This window comes from Temnothorax curvispinosus, unplaced genomic scaffold (genome assembly GCF_003070985.1).
Source record: "Temnothorax curvispinosus isolate PA1 unplaced genomic scaffold, ASM307098v1 QBEX01008959.1, whole genome shotgun sequence".
In the NCBI taxonomy this organism is placed as follows: domain Eukaryota; kingdom Metazoa; phylum Arthropoda; class Insecta; order Hymenoptera; family Formicidae; genus Temnothorax; species Temnothorax curvispinosus.
In genome coordinates this window covers 221,511-238,320 of record NW_020218739.1, presented here as the reverse complement: position 1 = coordinate 238,320, position 16,810 = coordinate 221,511, and the positions used below count along the sequence as shown (strand labels likewise).

The window sequence follows — 16,810 nt, the reverse complement described above, 5'->3', positions numbered from 1 at the left end:
ATAAGGTATATTATTTATTATATCTTATGTACATCAACATCGTCTTGACAACACCATAGGAAAAATTGTTTTTAGACACGTTCCAAAATTTGTCGACAGTAACTCCCTGCTCGCGCTCTTTTTTTCCCCCCCTCTTTGCATTCTCCTTTATACAATGAATCGAAGACACACGGAGGTGATTCGCCAATTAACCAATTTTTCTTTTTTTTTTTTATGAAAACTCAGCTCGGCGAGTGTATATAAATTATCGTACGTGTATGTATGTGAAACGCGCGTGTGTCTGGTATGGTATGTGTGTGTCTCTCTCTTTCTCTCTTTGTGAGTTATGTATAATATATGGGACGGTACCTGTAATGCTTTGCTTGTCCTCGCAGATTTTCGTTTTTTTTTTTTCGAAGCAGGTACAGAGTTCGCTGTAAGGAGAATCGTAGAAAGTAAGAATAAAAAAAGAAAAGAAAACAACTCGCGCTCGTAAGTCATTTAATTAACGCTTAACTAAACATAATATAATATAATAGCTGCGTACAGATTCGATACGTATTTATCACTGTAGCTGTAGCTTCGCTTCACCATCTTTTTACAAGGCGGAGTTTACTCGGAAACTCCGAAAATAGGGAAAGAATACGTCGTTCCGCCCTATATATCGTCCTCGCCACTAAATAGTAATAGATAACTTACGATAATTAAAACGTTTTGCAATTTAGTCAGATCTCTAAGAAATAAATAAGTTTTTTTCTTCTTTTAATAAATAGTAGTAAAGTTAAAATCGATTACACAGGATTTTAAGCGAAACGCGAGAGGCGATTTTCCTTTCTCAGCCGCTCTTGTCATTCTCGCATCCTCTCTCCGCGTCGGCAAATTGAGAAAAGGAAGAAACGCTAAAGAGAAAAAGAACAAAAATTTCACCGCAACGAGGATATTCGGGCGAATTGAAGTAATTTTGATTTCTCAGGCTTTTTCCTGTCGCTCTTTTCTCTTCGATCTCGTCTCTTTTAATTAAGTTTTACGCGTGTACGAAATAACTAAAACATATGACGTGAAGTACGATCAAAAGCTGTGTGCTTAGTAAAAAATATTTCATATAAAATATATGTGATTATATAACATAATATATAATATACATATATATAATAATACATAATACATAGTATATTTGTATGTAATATAAAATATGTTCATATATGTTTTCTTTCTCTTGTATAATCTCTGTTTGTATATATTTAAAAAAAAATAATAAAAACAATAATTGAAAAATAATTTAAAAAATAATTTTTGCATTGTTTCTTTTCAAAAAGTAAAATTGCGATTAGATTATACAATATTCTATATTGTATGATCATAATCATATTTTATATACGATTATTACATTTATACATATAATTATATATGGACAATTTTTTGTTATGTCCTCAAACTTCACTTTTTATTAAAAAAAAAAAACAATGCCAAAATTATTCTTTTACTTTTTAATTCTTCTTTTTCTTCTTTTTCCTGTATATATGTATACAAATAGATACAAGAGAAAGAAGACATATATGGACATAATATGTATAATTATATATATATATTTATGTTTTTATATGAAAAATTTTTTACCGAAAGAGTGTAACGCGTAATTTCGTAAATTTCTGTAAAAACAAAAACAGGAAAAAGTTATAGAACGGGAACAGACCTAAGGTTTCCGCGGAGGAGTCGAGGGAACAAAAAAAAAAAACAAAATCGGAGAAGTCCTACGCGACATACCTACTCTCTCAACTAATACAATTCTCGGTTTTCGCGTACTTTCTCTACCCCTGTGCCTAACACGTGGCCGTGTGTGTGTTTCTGTGTGATATTGATAGAGCTCTATGAAATCTACATATCGAAATTAATCGGCATCCGCAAAACTTTCAGGTCGCACTCGCAGACTCGTCGCTAAAACACAGACAGTTACAGCTTGAGAAAGTTCTTAAGACCTTTTTTCTCCCGCTCGCGGGATCCCGGCCGAATTATTACCAGGGGGGGAAGGGGGGTCATTATAATCGAGATCGCGGCGCGAATTCGCCTCGCGCGCGACTCCCCCTTTCTTTCGCTTCCCTTTCGGCCCGGACCCCACGCAGTCTCGCCCTTACATTTTATCGTACCTTTCTTTTCGTTTAATCTTTAATTACGAACATTTAGGAAGATAGCGCTATCGATAATTAATATTTTCTGAAATTTGTTAACATTTTCTATATAAAAATCTGCATTTGCGTGTATTTACTTATTGCTTCTTAATCGCCGTTTTTCGGTAGCCTTCTCTATTTCTCTCTCTTTTCCTTTTTCCTAAGGGAGATTTTGTCATCGCCGTGCGGCCTTCCGATATTTTTCGCTCTCCCCTATCCGTTTTCTTTATCGATACGTCTTACGCGGAAGGAAGTACGGCGAGTCAAAAGATACCAGAGCGCATCCTGGTATTCTTCATCCCGGAGTGTAACTTCGAGCAAACATTTCGTTTACAAGGAAAGCACCGTTGGATCGTGCTTCGAGACAAAAGCGAAACCGATCGATTTTAATCACCGGTTTGGCGCTTTGCAGGCGCGACTCTCGCCTCTTCTTTGATTAAAGAAGGGAATGGGCGAGAATTGGCTGGAAACGCGAAAGACATTCGCTTTGTCGTTGTCTTAATTGTATCTGATCGAGCGCGAGGAATCTCGCCTCCCAAAGCGCGCCGCCCGCTTTTACTCATCGCGATCCAACGTTGCCTCGATATCTTACAACATATATACCTGGAAGAGGAATTGTCTATGCTTCTCGTGGAAAGGATCTGTGTCCACAGTCCAAGTCGGTCCAAGTACTCCAAGTTGGGTGCGAGAGAGAAAGGTAGATTGATAACTTTTGCCCACAATGCGCCAGCGTAGAGATGACGTCCCGCTCATCGTGCTATCCGCGCTTGCGCATTGCGGACGAAGGAATTACTAATCTACCTTTCTCTTTCCTTAAAAAACGTGGTTCTCTCTCTCGCACCCAACTTGGACACAGGCTCGATCCTTCATTCTCCTTCCAGGTACATATGTTCTAAGCTCGATATACATCATCGACTATGTTACTAGCGTTAAACCGTTAAATTAGAAAATTAAAAGAATTTCTCCGTGGCTCGCCGAACTCACTTGGAAGCCGTTTTAATCTCAACGCGCAATATTTCCGTACGCATATATGTCTGCCGCTCCGTTGGTCGCTTTTAAGACAAGTCGCCGGTAACGTGTGTGTATCCCGAGGATACTTACATATCGATGCAGTCTTTACACGAATGCGGATGTAACGAGATACGGTCAAGCAAGCCTCTCCGTCCGCTCTATCTCGCTTTCTCTCGCGTTTTCTAAGGAAAAGAAACGGTTTCCTATTATGGATACATGTATATTGGAATGGACGTTGCATCGCGAGGAAACTCGTCGGTCGGACTGTGAAAATAAAAAAGAGTTTACCCAGTGGACGCGCGTGCCCCGTATCAGTCGCACGCTTCGTCGCTCGCGTATACGTGAGTATTTTGTCCGCGTATATCTTACACCCTCTCTCTGACTTTACATTCATTCTCTTTTTTTTCCGGCTGGCTTTTCTCTTTTGTCACTCGCTAGGATCCGAAGGGAAGAATCGGAGATCAAACGGAGTAGTTTACTATAGTTTCGACTCGATCTCGAGTGAGCGAGCGCGTCCCTTCTTCCGCTCGCATTGCATTTCCGCGATAATGTTGATATGTTAACGCATTGCTCGCTAATAAGGGACGCGTTTGAAACCGTTTTTCCGCACGAACGGATGTCTCATGTGCTTTCTGTCGATAGAGAGTTTCACTCTTCGCTCGTCCCTTATTTCGCAGCGTCGTATTTGTAACACATTACCTATCTTTATGTGTATATGTATATATATATAGAATGATTTTTCGTGATCGCACGCTCGTGTACATACGAATATAGCGCGAAAAATGAGTCGCAGTAGATTCTCTCGTCCACTCACCAACGCAATTTCATTCGCACTCGCATTCACGCGTCCTCTCGTTTTCCGCTCGTTTATCCCGTGTCACGCAGTCTCGGGCTAAAGTAACACCTGTACACTTGCGTTGGCACATGTCCGCTTCGTTCGTTTCGCCGTTTGTCGTTACAATCGAAAGGTATACCTAAATTGTAGGCCGCGCGTACGACGTTCTTGTACAGGTAACACAAAGGCCTGAATCGTAATTTAGCGTTAAAGAGTTAATAATGACAATCTCGCTAACGTTCGCCCTTGCTCTCGATCGATGTACCTACATTGCCGAAGCGACATACGCGCAATAGTGTAATGCACTCGCTACATTCGCTACATGAAATAATGTACCTACATTGTTGTCACGTTATCGATCTCCGAAATCTCGGAAACTATTACGATCCGTTTTTTTGGTACGTTTCTCTCGTGATACGGTTCTTTATTTCTCTAATCATCGTTTTCCTTGTCAGATGCGTATTGCTATGTCGATCATTCGATAAACACGTAACTTTAGTATACTTAAGAAAAGAGGCCAGGAACAGACATATTCGAACGACATTTAGGCCGATATGTTAGCCGTTCAATGATCTATTAGATACATACTAAAATGAGCTGCCGTTCAGTACAAAATGTTACAAAACCTAGCGCGATAATAGAATAGTAAGAAAAAACAATTCGGCTGTAAATCTGAATAAAAGTCTCCGAAGAAAAATATACAGTGTGTACAATCCAACAGTTGTTACACAAGTACTTTAAACTAAAAGGAGAGCGTTCATTAGTGACGAAAGATTTCGCGGCAGTGATTATAGGGATGGCTCGTTTATTTCCGTCGTCAGTCTGATCTTTAGGTAGATCGGTCATCGGAAACGGCCTGAGAAATACGAAAGAGTATTGGCGCTCGTTGTTCGTAGGAGAGTCTTTCGGTATGTTACATTGATCCCGTTAAGAGCCTTTCATCCCGATCTTTCAGGACGTCCTGAAACGAGCTTCGTGAATTATCCGTTCTCGTTAGGCTCGCGTCACGGCGATTTCTTTGACACTTATAGATCGTAGAAGTTCTGTGATAGGTGTATCGTTCTACGAATTCGGTAAAAGTCGTTGCACGTGGTATAGATGCGAGATGGCGAATGCGTGGTCCTCGTACTCCTCCCTCGTTCCTGAGAGAAGTCGTAAATGCGAAGAATGGACTTTCCTTTGACTCTCGCTAACGTGGAATGTCTGCAGCACCGAGTGCTTGAGAATCTCTCGGTTATAAGACGGCGTTCGCGTATCGCTTCGGAGATGTGAAAGCTTCATCTCGAGTCAATCGCCGTTAAGTTCGTCGGATCTATTCGCGCGCGAAGAAATATTCTCTCGAGGACATCGTCGCTCTGACTAGGTAATCACGAGTCCTAGATGATACATGAGGGGAAGTCGTCGTCTCCCACCTCGGAGGCGACGCGTCGAGGCGCCTCGAATGAGCGGAAATTCGTGAGATCCATGGAGTAGCGATGTTCTCTGCCGATCAGCTGATTTCTATGTACGATCCGTTCGCGGGATTTGAGGTCGCGGCCGCGGTTACACGAGGAAACCCTGCGAGGTGGCGGACATCTGCGCCCGTAACGCCGTCACGCTGTTCATGATCTTCTTCTGATGTCCCACGAGCGTGATGCCGAGGGCCGTGAGCTCCTGGACGGTGACGCGCGCCGCCGCCTCCAGCGTCGTCACGCCCGCCCGCTCGAAGCTCTCCGCGTATCGTGACATCTTGATGGAAGCCAGCCACTCGCTGACGGAATTCAATTGCGTTAGGTCTACCGCGTCCGGCGCCAGTGGATTTGTGCCCCTGTCAAAAATAACAAGTTAAGAAATGTCTCCTTGTACGAATGAATAACGTTCACAGCGGGGAATAAGTTAGGGCACACGAGATTTCAGGGTTCCTTAAATTCTTTTGCTATCCAAATACATTCACATTCGCATAGTCCAAATGTATGTTTTAGATGCTTTGGTCGTTTTGCTATTGACTACGCCACAAGTTAATAACAGAGAAAGCTAAGGATAAAATAAAGAAGACTATTGTTCGGCTGTAGACTGCTCGACATTTCGTCATCGTTATTGAAGTTACTAATGTCTTCGTTATTTCATGGGATATCAAAGAAATCATATGTGGGATATCGTTCTATTATCAATAATATAATATATATATTAGGAATATAACATAATATTCCTAAATTGATTGAACTTTAAATAATTATGTTTTACTTCTATATAAATTATACTATAAGCATGTATTATTGGCTGCAGTAAAACGCAACCGTGATCCTGGCTTACACGAAGGAAGGAAATATTATACACAAATGTTTAGATATGATACAAATTGTATTTTAAGTACATAAAATTATTATTATCACGTCGATTTTTGAGGTGGAAATAATAAATCAATCAAAATTCACTAGTCTAAATTCTAGAATATCTGCACAAAAATCTAAAAATGATGATTTGGTTGATATAATTTATTTCACAAGTTTCTGAGAATAATAGAATGTATAAAGCCTTAACTTAGATGAAAAATAGCTATTTAAGTATATACAATTGGCTCCTAGATCGTCTCTTATGGATATATGTGTAATATTGATCGGCCTTGTATAAATTATAAATTACGAATTATACATTTTAGAAAATAAGCATAGCCGATGTTAGCGTATATATGATTAAGTAAGTTTTGTGCATCATTTTTGTACAACGTTATATACAGGCGCTACGAAACTTAAATACCGATGCAAACGTACAATCTCTCTTCGTCTCGACAATAATGCTAAAAATTAAAATTAAAATTAAAGTAATTATTTTAATCAAAATAATACTAATAGTAATAATACGTAACACATGTAATAATAAGACAAACACCGCAATAAAAGTGATACAAATGCTAATAATGACGGTAATGACGACACAATGACGATGTGATGACAATAATGAGGATGATAGTAACGCTAACTGCTAACAATACTACAATAGTACTGTTGACGAGGACGGATGTATCATATGTAACATGTTAGTGATACAGTTTACAGTTGACGTGTATGTACACGTGAATGGATTACGGTGCGTACGAAGGCAAGCAGTGCAACACAAACTAAGAGGTTTACCAAGCAGGGAGACCGCTGTCTACGTAGCGGTGATATTTCATTATCGCGTCAAAGAAGCAGAGAGAACGTGAAAGCACAGTCAGCATAATCGAATAGTCGAAACGTTAAAGGGCGAACTCTGTGTTATCTAGGACACTGGACCAAACGGAAACGATTGCGCTTTGTTCGTCTGCGCTTCTTTCTTTTCTTTTCTTTTCTCTCTCATCCACAAAGGGGATTCGGTGTGTGGGAAATTCGCCGCTTTTGGACTCTCTTTTCTTTTTTTCTTTACCTGTTTCTCAAATGCACGTTGGAAGATTCCGATGAGGCAGGTGGGGGCGAGGGTGGAGCACCCCTTTCCCTGATTCTGACAATTGTTAGCATTTGTTAGTGCGATGGAGGTCATACTAGGTGTGTGTTTCTATCTGCAGGCTAGCTAGTTTCAACCTATCTGGCTTTGATTTCCAAATTTTATCTCTTTCCTATCGTTCGCGCGTGTATTGATGCGAATACTTGCACGTTTTCTTTTACAACATTAAAGTTAAACTTCACAGCTTCGAATAATTTTAAGCTTTGTATAAATAGCAGTTTATGTTTGATCATTAAAAAATAAATGAAGAAATAAAATGAAATGAATTCCGTGTGATCAATACTTAAACATAACTACGAAAGAATTTCGGCAAATCGTTTTATTCCTGTCATCGGATAAGTGCCTCACCTCCGGTCCATGTTGTGACAAGTTTTTAATATAATATTTGCAGAGAACGTAAAGGGGGAAATAGTCCAAATAGTGAATTTTGCAATCAATATGTTATCGTAAATCAATCATTTCTCTTGGAATGGCGTGTCATTTATCGCATTCTGTGAGAATACTTTAGAATTTAGTGTTATGATTACGATCATGATGGATTCATCGATGTGGAAATACGACCTAACAGTGTTAATTGTTAATTACATCGTCCCTTATTTAATATATTACGTATAAAAATACTATTCTAAAATGGTCAACCGGTCGCACGCGTGCTGTACATATGCTAATAAATCTTTGCAGCTTTCGCTAAGATAAAATCGATGGCTTTAATAAATTACACGATAAATACTTATATCAATTTAATGTAAATGACGTGTGGGGTGTCGTAAGACTATGGCTGTTCTTTTGAGCAATTTGCAGACGACCTTTTCCTATTAAAAACTTCGTTTGTTTTTTTTTTTAGAGCCTAAATTGACCAAAAAATTCCCAGCCGAAAAGAATGACGTTAGTTCTGGGACACCCTCTGTAAATGTATGTGTGATTGCGTGTACATGTGTCTTTTTTCTTCTTTTTTTCTTTATACGTATATCAATGAAAGCTATGACCGCTAATATAGAATTATGAGAACACCTGAAAGACTCTAGTTGCTTTTATGCACACCACGTTTAATCGCCTTTTGCTCTCTAAGCTCGCTCTTTAAACCTATATTGCTATTCGATGGTTGAATTTATTCTTTATAAAATTTGGAAACACTCTTAAACTCTCAATTTATATCCCGTTTCAATTTCAATCAATAATATACGCTCTAACGGTAAAGTTTATTGCTTAGTTCAACGTAGAGAAATTCTCTGTATATATCGTCTAACATTTATATCTACGCTACATCCTCGCATTTGTCGATAATTCATAGTAAAAAGACTGGAAAAGAGATTCTTTTATGACGGTACTACTCTTGTACATACAGTCTATAGCCCTTCGATAACATATTATCGGCCGTATTATATCTCTATATTCGTCACATCTACTATTCCATCCGACACGACTTGGATTATACTATTTTCTACTATCTCGCTGAAAGAGCGACTATAATTTCCCTACGACTAGCGCGACCGTAAAAGATAATGCGAATTGCAATGATATAGAATGCAGTCTTTTGAGATCCGTCCAGTTTAAATGCCAGGCATTAGTTCTGATGGTTAGAAAGACGGGCGGAGATGACGATAATGATGATGATGATGATGATCTTGCGCGTTCTAATTCAAGCGTAACCATTCTCAGCCGAAATGAGAGAACGGGACCCAATTAGGATAGGTGAGCGATGGTTGTTGGTGTGGCAATGCGTGTGTCGCTGCGTGTGTGTGATAGTGTAAGCTACGGCCGGCTCCTGGTGGCATTACTGGAACGGCAATCGCTGACTGGGCATGTTGATGGGCCTGATGGCCGACTATGTCTACGAACGGGCTCGCCGTGCTCGCGGCCGGGCCTGGTGGCATCGCAGCCGCCGCCGCAGCCGCCGCTGCCGCCGCAGCCTGGGCGGCAGCCGTATGGCTTGTGACATAGTACGGATTGTGTGCAGGCGGCCTCACGCTGTAGGCGATGGTTGTTGTTGTTGTTGTCGTGGACGATAGTTGTCGACAGTTGCGTTGCAGTTGCGGTAGTTCGTAGTCAGGTACCAAAGGACACCACAAAACCAAAAGCACAAAGAATTAGCCCAGGGGGGAAAAAGAGGCGGAACGAAGGAATTAGGAGAGAAACCAACGAGATTTCCAAATGCAAATATTGTGCCCCATTGGCATAAAGATAAAACGCGAGAACCGATACGCTGTTTCGCGACCAAAAAATATGCGAAATAATGTAATGAAATAATGTAATGTTTCGTCCATGCCAATGGGATACTCGGAGAATGTGAGGGAGGAGGCTTACCGGATTTCGTTGCGATTACAAGTTTTAACTCTCGTAGGAAACGCGGAAATTATAGTCAGACCACTTGCTATATAAATGAATATTTTTATCTCGTTAATATTTTATAAATATTCTACTCGATCGTAGGCAAAACTCAACTTTGTCAAAGAGAAAAGCAACATAAAGGTATAAAATTAGCCCCCTCTTAAACATAGCTCTTGTAAAGAATAACTGAAATGCGAGTCATAGACTCAAGGAGCGTAGAAACGTTAAGCGGCGAAAGCAATTGAAAGCTCTGTTGAAGTCGTCGCATAATGCATGATCTCGACTAAGTCCCCGGAACACGGTAAAAAAGTATTCTACACAACTGACAACGTAGACTTTCGTCCATAAATTAATTTTTCCGCCAGCTAATTCTGGAAACCTCGCTCGGCCAAGTGCATTTTGAAGCGTAAAGCAGCATCCGTTTACGAGGTAAAAATGTGACTCTTCGATATCGAGAGATTACGACGAGACGTCGTGCGAAAAGTGTATGCTATTGCGAGAAGGAAAAGAGAAAGACTCGAATTTTCAAGTCGATCCAATGATCATCTTGTTCTCTTCCCTTCTCACGCGTGCGTGTCGGAAAATAAACGTCAGTGGCGTAGACGCAGTAATACTAAATAAATTTTGACGACTGTTTTACTTAGGGGATATGTCGAGAGTATACGTAGAGATACTTGGAAAAAAAAAAACAGAAAAAGCACAAACATAAAAAGCAAGTGCTAATTGTATAATGCAGTCCAGTACGTGTATGCCTGCTTCCAGTAATGCCAATCAGGTCGAGATGTTACGACGGCGCGAGTACGAGTATGCAGACATTGGCCTTCCTTCTGAGTACATACATATGCACGAGCACATCATATATATAAGTGTGTACGATTGTAGGCTTGTGCGGGACGTCATACATCAATGAGCCACAATGCCGAATCCCATTCTAAGTGGCGTGAAACGGATGTAGTATGATCCACGCGTGAGCGTTTCGGTGAATGAATGAAAATAATTATTAGCTGTCGAGAGAAATTAATTTATGGACACGATACATAAGTCACGTAGCATGCGGCGTGATTCTTATTAAGATATTAATGAACGAGCGACTCAACGAGAGATAAATAAAAAGGAAAAGAACGTTGAGACAATGTCAATGAAAACATATGATAACTGCGATTTGCGAACGTGCACTCGAAGCACTTAAAGCAAATTTTATTCGTTGTGCGCCGATTATATCTTACGCATTCCGTCACATTTCTTTCATTTACGTTGGACGATGATAATTATATCGTTTGCTCGAGATTTTTGATCCATAAGACGGATCAAATTTCCTAATACCGTTTTTGCGACTAACTTATCCTAAAATTCGTTTCGCAATTTTATATCAGCATTTGGCGATTACAATGACAAGTTACAATGATACGTGGGCGCTTTTACCTGTTCTGAGCGATTTTTCTCAGCGTATCCGGACTTCGTATGAGCTTGTCCAAAGTTTGTGTGAGATTGGCAAAGGTCGGCCGATGGGTGCGCTCTTTCTGCCAGCAATCGAGCATCAGCTGATAGATCGCTTCCGGACAGTCCATCGGCGCTGGAAGCCTGTAGCCCTTCTCGATCGACTTTATCACATCTTGATTCGACCAGTTCCAGTACGGCCTCTCGCCGTACGACATCACCTCCCAGCATACGATACCCATGCTCCAAACGTCGGAAGCGCTCGTGAATTTACGGAACGCTATCGCCTCCGGTGCCGTCCACCGTACCGGGATTTTGCCGCCCTGAATACAAACGATAGATTAATTAGGTGAGAAATTATACATATGTTTGAGTCTCGTATACGCCACTAGCTTCTACGAATTTTGACTCCACAACTTGAATCTGTCGCTCACCCTGGTCGTGTAAGCTCCCTCTGTGGCACTCTCGATCTCTCTACTGAGTCCGAAATCGGCGATCTTGCAAACCAGGTCGGCGTTGACTAACACGTTCCTCGCGGCAAGATCACGGTGCACGTAGTTCATCTCCGCGAGGTACTGCATACCGCTAGCGATGCCGCGCAGCATGCCCACCAGCTGGAGCACTTGGAACTTGCCGTCGTTCGCGCGCAGGAAAGTGTCCAAGCTACCGTTCTCCATGAACTCCGTGATGATCATCACCGGATTGCTTTTCGTCACTACGCCTTGTAGGAATATCACGTTGGGATGCTCGAACTGACCCATTATCGACGCCTCTGTCAAAAAGTCGTTACGGGCCTTGTCTGCGGAGCCCGGCTTCAGGGTCTTTATGGCCACGTCTATCTCTGTCCGTCCGTCGGGAGGCAATTTTAGCTTCCCTCGGCACACATCGCCGAACTCTCCACCACCTGTGATCATAAGAAAATTGTCAAGAGTATAATCGAGTTACTAAAACTACCTTATTTAATAACTGCTGGATAATATCATATGATAATGTACAGAACCGCACCTATGATGGCTTCTATCGTGATATATCCAGCATCTATTTCCCTGGCGAATTCGCGTACCGCCTGATTCGGGTCCTCATAGGTGTGAGGATCCACGTAACTCCTTGCACCTGCACCGCCTGCGCCGCCTGCGCCCGCCGCGGCGACCCCCACTGCAGGTGTGAACAGCGGCGTGGTCACTGCAACGTCACGAAAACAGAGTTCATTATATTAACACGAGGGCCGGTGGTGCGAAATTTTGACAGAACTCTAGACCGCGCGTCCCAACATTCGCTCTATCGCACGGCCAACCGTGTCAAATCCCGCAAAAAAGAAACACTCACACATTCTTTCTCGTCAGCGAGTTTAAAATTTCCAAAAAACAAGACACAACCAAGAAAGCCAAACGCAGGTGGATTCTAAAATATATCTCCTCTTTTTTTTCTCAGTCCCACTTTAGTTGAAAGTCATTTTTTTTTACTTGTATATGTGTTTATCTAGCTTAGAATCTGGTTTGTTTAATGTCGAACGGCGGTGTCTATGTGCGCTAAGAAAAATTCGCGCATAGCCAATCCACATGCCAAAATGCACAATTTCTTGCATGCCATTACTTCAAGATCATTGCGATACATCCCAAAAATCCAGCGATTCTTTTACACCGCTCGTCCCGGATGTTTCAGACGATTCAAACAGTTTTCTCTCTCGACGGCGCCTCTCGTCTCCAATCTTCTTTATTCAAACCAATTTAGTTTCTATTTGAGCCGTCTGGGAACATCCAAGTATTTTGCATATATCGTGGTAAGAAGAAAAGCGATCGCGAAGCACGATCGCCTGGAGTAAAATAAAAGATAAGATAAAAAAAAATTAGATGCAAGAACATGATGCAATTGCCTGCGAAACACGGGGCCGCGGCATGCTTTTATTTTATATATACCTCCGAACTTTTCATCCATGTCGCATATCTAGGACAGTGAAGAAAGAACAGAACATAGCGTAGCGTAACTAAAGCTAAACTATAACAATCGTGGAGAACTCAGAGTGTATACGAGTGTCGGTGCGTACGGTTATGCCTTCAATATATTGTACGGACGTATCCGGCGTTTTTTTTTCCTTCGGACGCGAGAAATTTGGGCCGGAGATTATTTTTGGAAACAAAGGACTTACGCGAGGACTTGCTCTTGTTGTTGGTATGGGTTGTCACAATCGGTGAACTGTCCATTTTGCAGTGCACTGTGAACAACACAACAACCAACACACTAATTGACAAACAGCAAAACAAAAAGAAGCTGCGGGTGATGAATTCTTTTTTTAATGACGCAAAGCGAGAAATGGCACAGATATATCTTGCTTCGATCACAAATGAAATAATTATGAAAGTATGTATAATCGGATTTAAGTAAAAATTATTTCCGGTATTAGAAAATCAACGCGCTGATTAAAAAGATACGCTCCTTCAAGCGTATCTCTATTTTCCTTTTATCTTTTATATTTTTTCTGATATGTTTCGCGAATCAAATCCAGATACATATAAAAAGCACATACGTTATTAACATCGACACACTGACAAATACGCATGCAATTGAAACGCGGAACAATGCAACACAACAAACACACGCAAGCACAATGCGCACATACGCGGGCACGCGTAATGTGTATCTAAGAAAATTAAGGTGTCGTGCAAAATTGTTACGCGGGCGCGCGCACGTGTGTTTGTTGGTGCATGTGCGTACGTGTGATGTGTGTATATGTGTGTATATGCAAAAGCGTAAAGTCTGACTTAATTGAGAGTGTAATGCATGTACAGGGGTTGCAAAAATAATCTACACAAAATTGAGTTCCTAAAAAACAAAACTTGAGGTGTTTGGAGAAGACTTACTGTAGGTCACAACTAGTCCTGTAGTAGCAGGCGATTGTGTACATTGTTTCATTGGATTTTTTCATGGATTTTTCATGGAGGCAGGTTCGATAGATTAGGGGAATCGCACATGAAAAGAAAGAATCGAAAGAATTTGGTTAGAATAATCGCACTCAGGCAATGGGCCAGATCGGTGTGAATTTTGGCTGGAAAGCGATCGTTTCTCTTTAAGTCCCTGTCGCGGACGTATTTCAGAGCCCGACTGCTTTCTCTTCGCTCATTTTCTCTATGGTGTTAACGTTCAGCTATCTCTCTTTCTCTCACTCTCATCCGTAAAAAAATCTCTACTGGGGGGGGGGGGTGTTTAACGTATTATGGGTCTGTTTGTATATGGGGTATAGTTTCGACACTTGCTGGATCTAAGGGGGGCCAGTGAATTCAAAGTTAGTCACAAGACACGAGGGCGTAATGAAACAACTATGAAAGTGACAAGGTTGTAAGGGCGGGGGTAATAGCGATAATAAATCTTTAAACAGAGAAATTTCGAGCAAAATGCAAACGTACCTTCGCCGTTTCTGTATTCCAGGGTGTCACAGTCGCTCGGCTGCTTCTTGTTGCATTCATCCGAGGCCCTGCTGCAACGAAATCCCACGATATCAGCCGAATTGAACAAAGCGATTGGAAAGAAGCAAATTTTCGCGCGTTGGTACGCGATAACTCGCAATATTTGAGGTATATATTTCTAATATTGAAAATGATTCAATTACCTTCTAAGAATCAGAACAGTCATGATAATAATAATCACGAGAAGTACAACCACAGCAACGATCGCCCCTGCGATTATCCTAACTTGCATGTTGTCGTCCTCGCCAACGTAGTCTGCGTGAAACGTTCGTGTTAGAGGCGCGGTACAAGGGAGATTGCGAAATGTGAATCTAAAAGCCGCTGAACGCGCTTACCTAGGCCCATGGCGTGGGGTGTCTTTTTAAATATCACCGGCGTGTACTCGCCCCAGCCGCGGGTGGTCTTAGCGCGAACCTGTATCGCGTAATCCGTGGAAGGCTTGAGACCTTTGAACGTGGCAGACAGCTCGGACGTTTGAATGACGGTTGCATTAGTGGCGTCGTCGTAGCGCGGGTAACACTTCACTGTACCAGATATCGAGACGATTATTAATCCTTCCGCCGCCACCGCGCGATCGAGTGACAATTTAGAGTTGATTTCGCCGTAAAATGGCGTAGCAACGCAATGTTGCTACGGCTCTCTTTAGCTTTACCTTCGTATCGTTCGACAAGATCGTTGTCTCCGCCGGTCCCGATGTCCGGCGCGTCCCAGCTGATGCTGAGCTCCGAGCTCTTGACACTCGTGATCCTGACGTTGCTCACGAGACTCGGCACGCTCGCCTCCGTCGTGACGGTGATGTCCACGTATTCCGATTTGCCGACCAACGACGATACGCCGTTCTCGGCGAACACTTGGAAGCGATAAGTAGTCACCGCGTTCAGGCCGGTTATCGTGATCTTCGTGTCGTTGAAGATCTCCTGTCGCAAAATCGAAGCGAATCCGTGCGTCAACTTTTCGATCAAGAAATAATTCAACTATCGCGCAATTTGTATACATCGCGTATAATATACGACTTTGAAGAAAACTCACGGTATTGGGAATGTATTTGACGCCCATGCTGCAGGAATCGCAGTCCACTCTGTAAGTCGTGTCGGATCTGCCACCCTGCATATGCGGCGCGTTCCAGGAAAGGATCACTGTAGACTGATCGACAAAGTTGACGGTCAGGTTTTGCGGCGCCGAAGGTGGTTCTGCAAGAAATATATTCTTGAAGATTTTCGCGGAACTCCGTCCTCCAAATTCTCTCCATCCCGCATCTCTCCCGCTTACGCGACACTTTTCATTTAACGCAATATATCGCAACCCACAAACATTACATCGAACAGTTAATATAACACAAGTATACATGCACAATTTAATATTTTAATGAAGACTCTAATCTTTTGGTCGTTCTTTGAAATTCCTAGATCTTGTGATTATTTGGACAATTTACCTTTCTAAAATTGAAAATAACGATGAGTGTTTTATAGAAAGAATTTCTAAGTTTAGTTCGGTCAATACTCACGGGTGCAAGGCATCTTTTTGGGATCCTTTTCCGCCCGATAATAACCCGGATCGCAACGACACTCCGTGAAGCCGTAATCGGAGGCTTTGCTGTGCTCCGGGCATGGCTCGCAAGCTTGAGAACCCGCCTCGTGTTTAAACTTGCCTATCGGACACTCCTTGCATTCTTGCTTGTCCACGTCAGCTTGGTAGCCGGGCTTGCAGTGGCATCCGCCCGTTGGGAGGTACCATTTGCCGTCTCCCTTGCAGAGGAAAGTCGGCTGGGCGATTTTGACGGCATTCGGGACGCAAGTGCCGCGCGTTTGCTCGATAAGCGCAACCTCGCGACCGGTCGGCGTGGCTGGGAAATGGGCGAAGTTCACCGAGATCTCGGGGCAGCTGATGTAGTATACCTTGATGGCTAGGATCGATATACAGGCGCCCTGGTCACGAAAAGCGAAGTAGACGCCCTTCTTCGTCACCGGGATCGACTTCACCTCGGTGTTTATCACCACCTCGGTGTTCGTGTTGAACCTACCCTCGCCCGCGGCTATCCGACCTGCAAATACGTCAAATCAGCATGAAAAGCCGTCCTAAATATTGAGATTGATCGACGAGTTTACATCGATAACGGATGTATGAAAAATATAGAA

The 16,810-nt window shown here is 42.2% G+C and overlaps 1 protein-coding gene across 15 annotated transcripts in view; it reads right to left on the bottom strand.

The window, feature by feature from the left end:
• Nucleotides 1-1,525: 1,525 nt before the first annotated feature.
• The window catches only part of LOC112458489 (ephrin type-A receptor 4), a 90,725-nt gene continuing 75,440 nt past the window's right edge, over nt 1,526-16,810 (bottom strand). For 2 of the 15 annotated variants that reach the window (XM_025022143.1, XM_025022144.1), the window contains exons 5-17: nt 16,180-16,716; nt 15,705-15,865; nt 15,328-15,592; nt 15,011-15,199; nt 14,819-14,930; nt 14,616-14,686; nt 14,073-14,090; nt 13,361-13,426; nt 12,220-12,396; nt 11,649-12,118; nt 11,200-11,537; nt 7,372-7,446; nt 1,526-5,797 (exon numbers count right to left, since the gene is read on the bottom strand). In XM_025022143.1, coding sequence (XP_024877911.1) covers nt 5,533-5,797; nt 7,372-7,446; nt 11,200-11,537; nt 11,649-12,118; nt 12,220-12,396; nt 13,361-13,426; nt 14,073-14,090; nt 14,616-14,686; nt 14,819-14,930; nt 15,011-15,199; nt 15,328-15,592; nt 15,705-15,865; nt 16,180-16,716 — 2,744 coding nt within the window. In that variant the 3' untranslated portion in view covers nt 1,526-5,532. The other 13 variants (XM_025022149.1, XM_025022145.1, XM_025022146.1 and 10 more) reach the window with 13 other exon arrangements.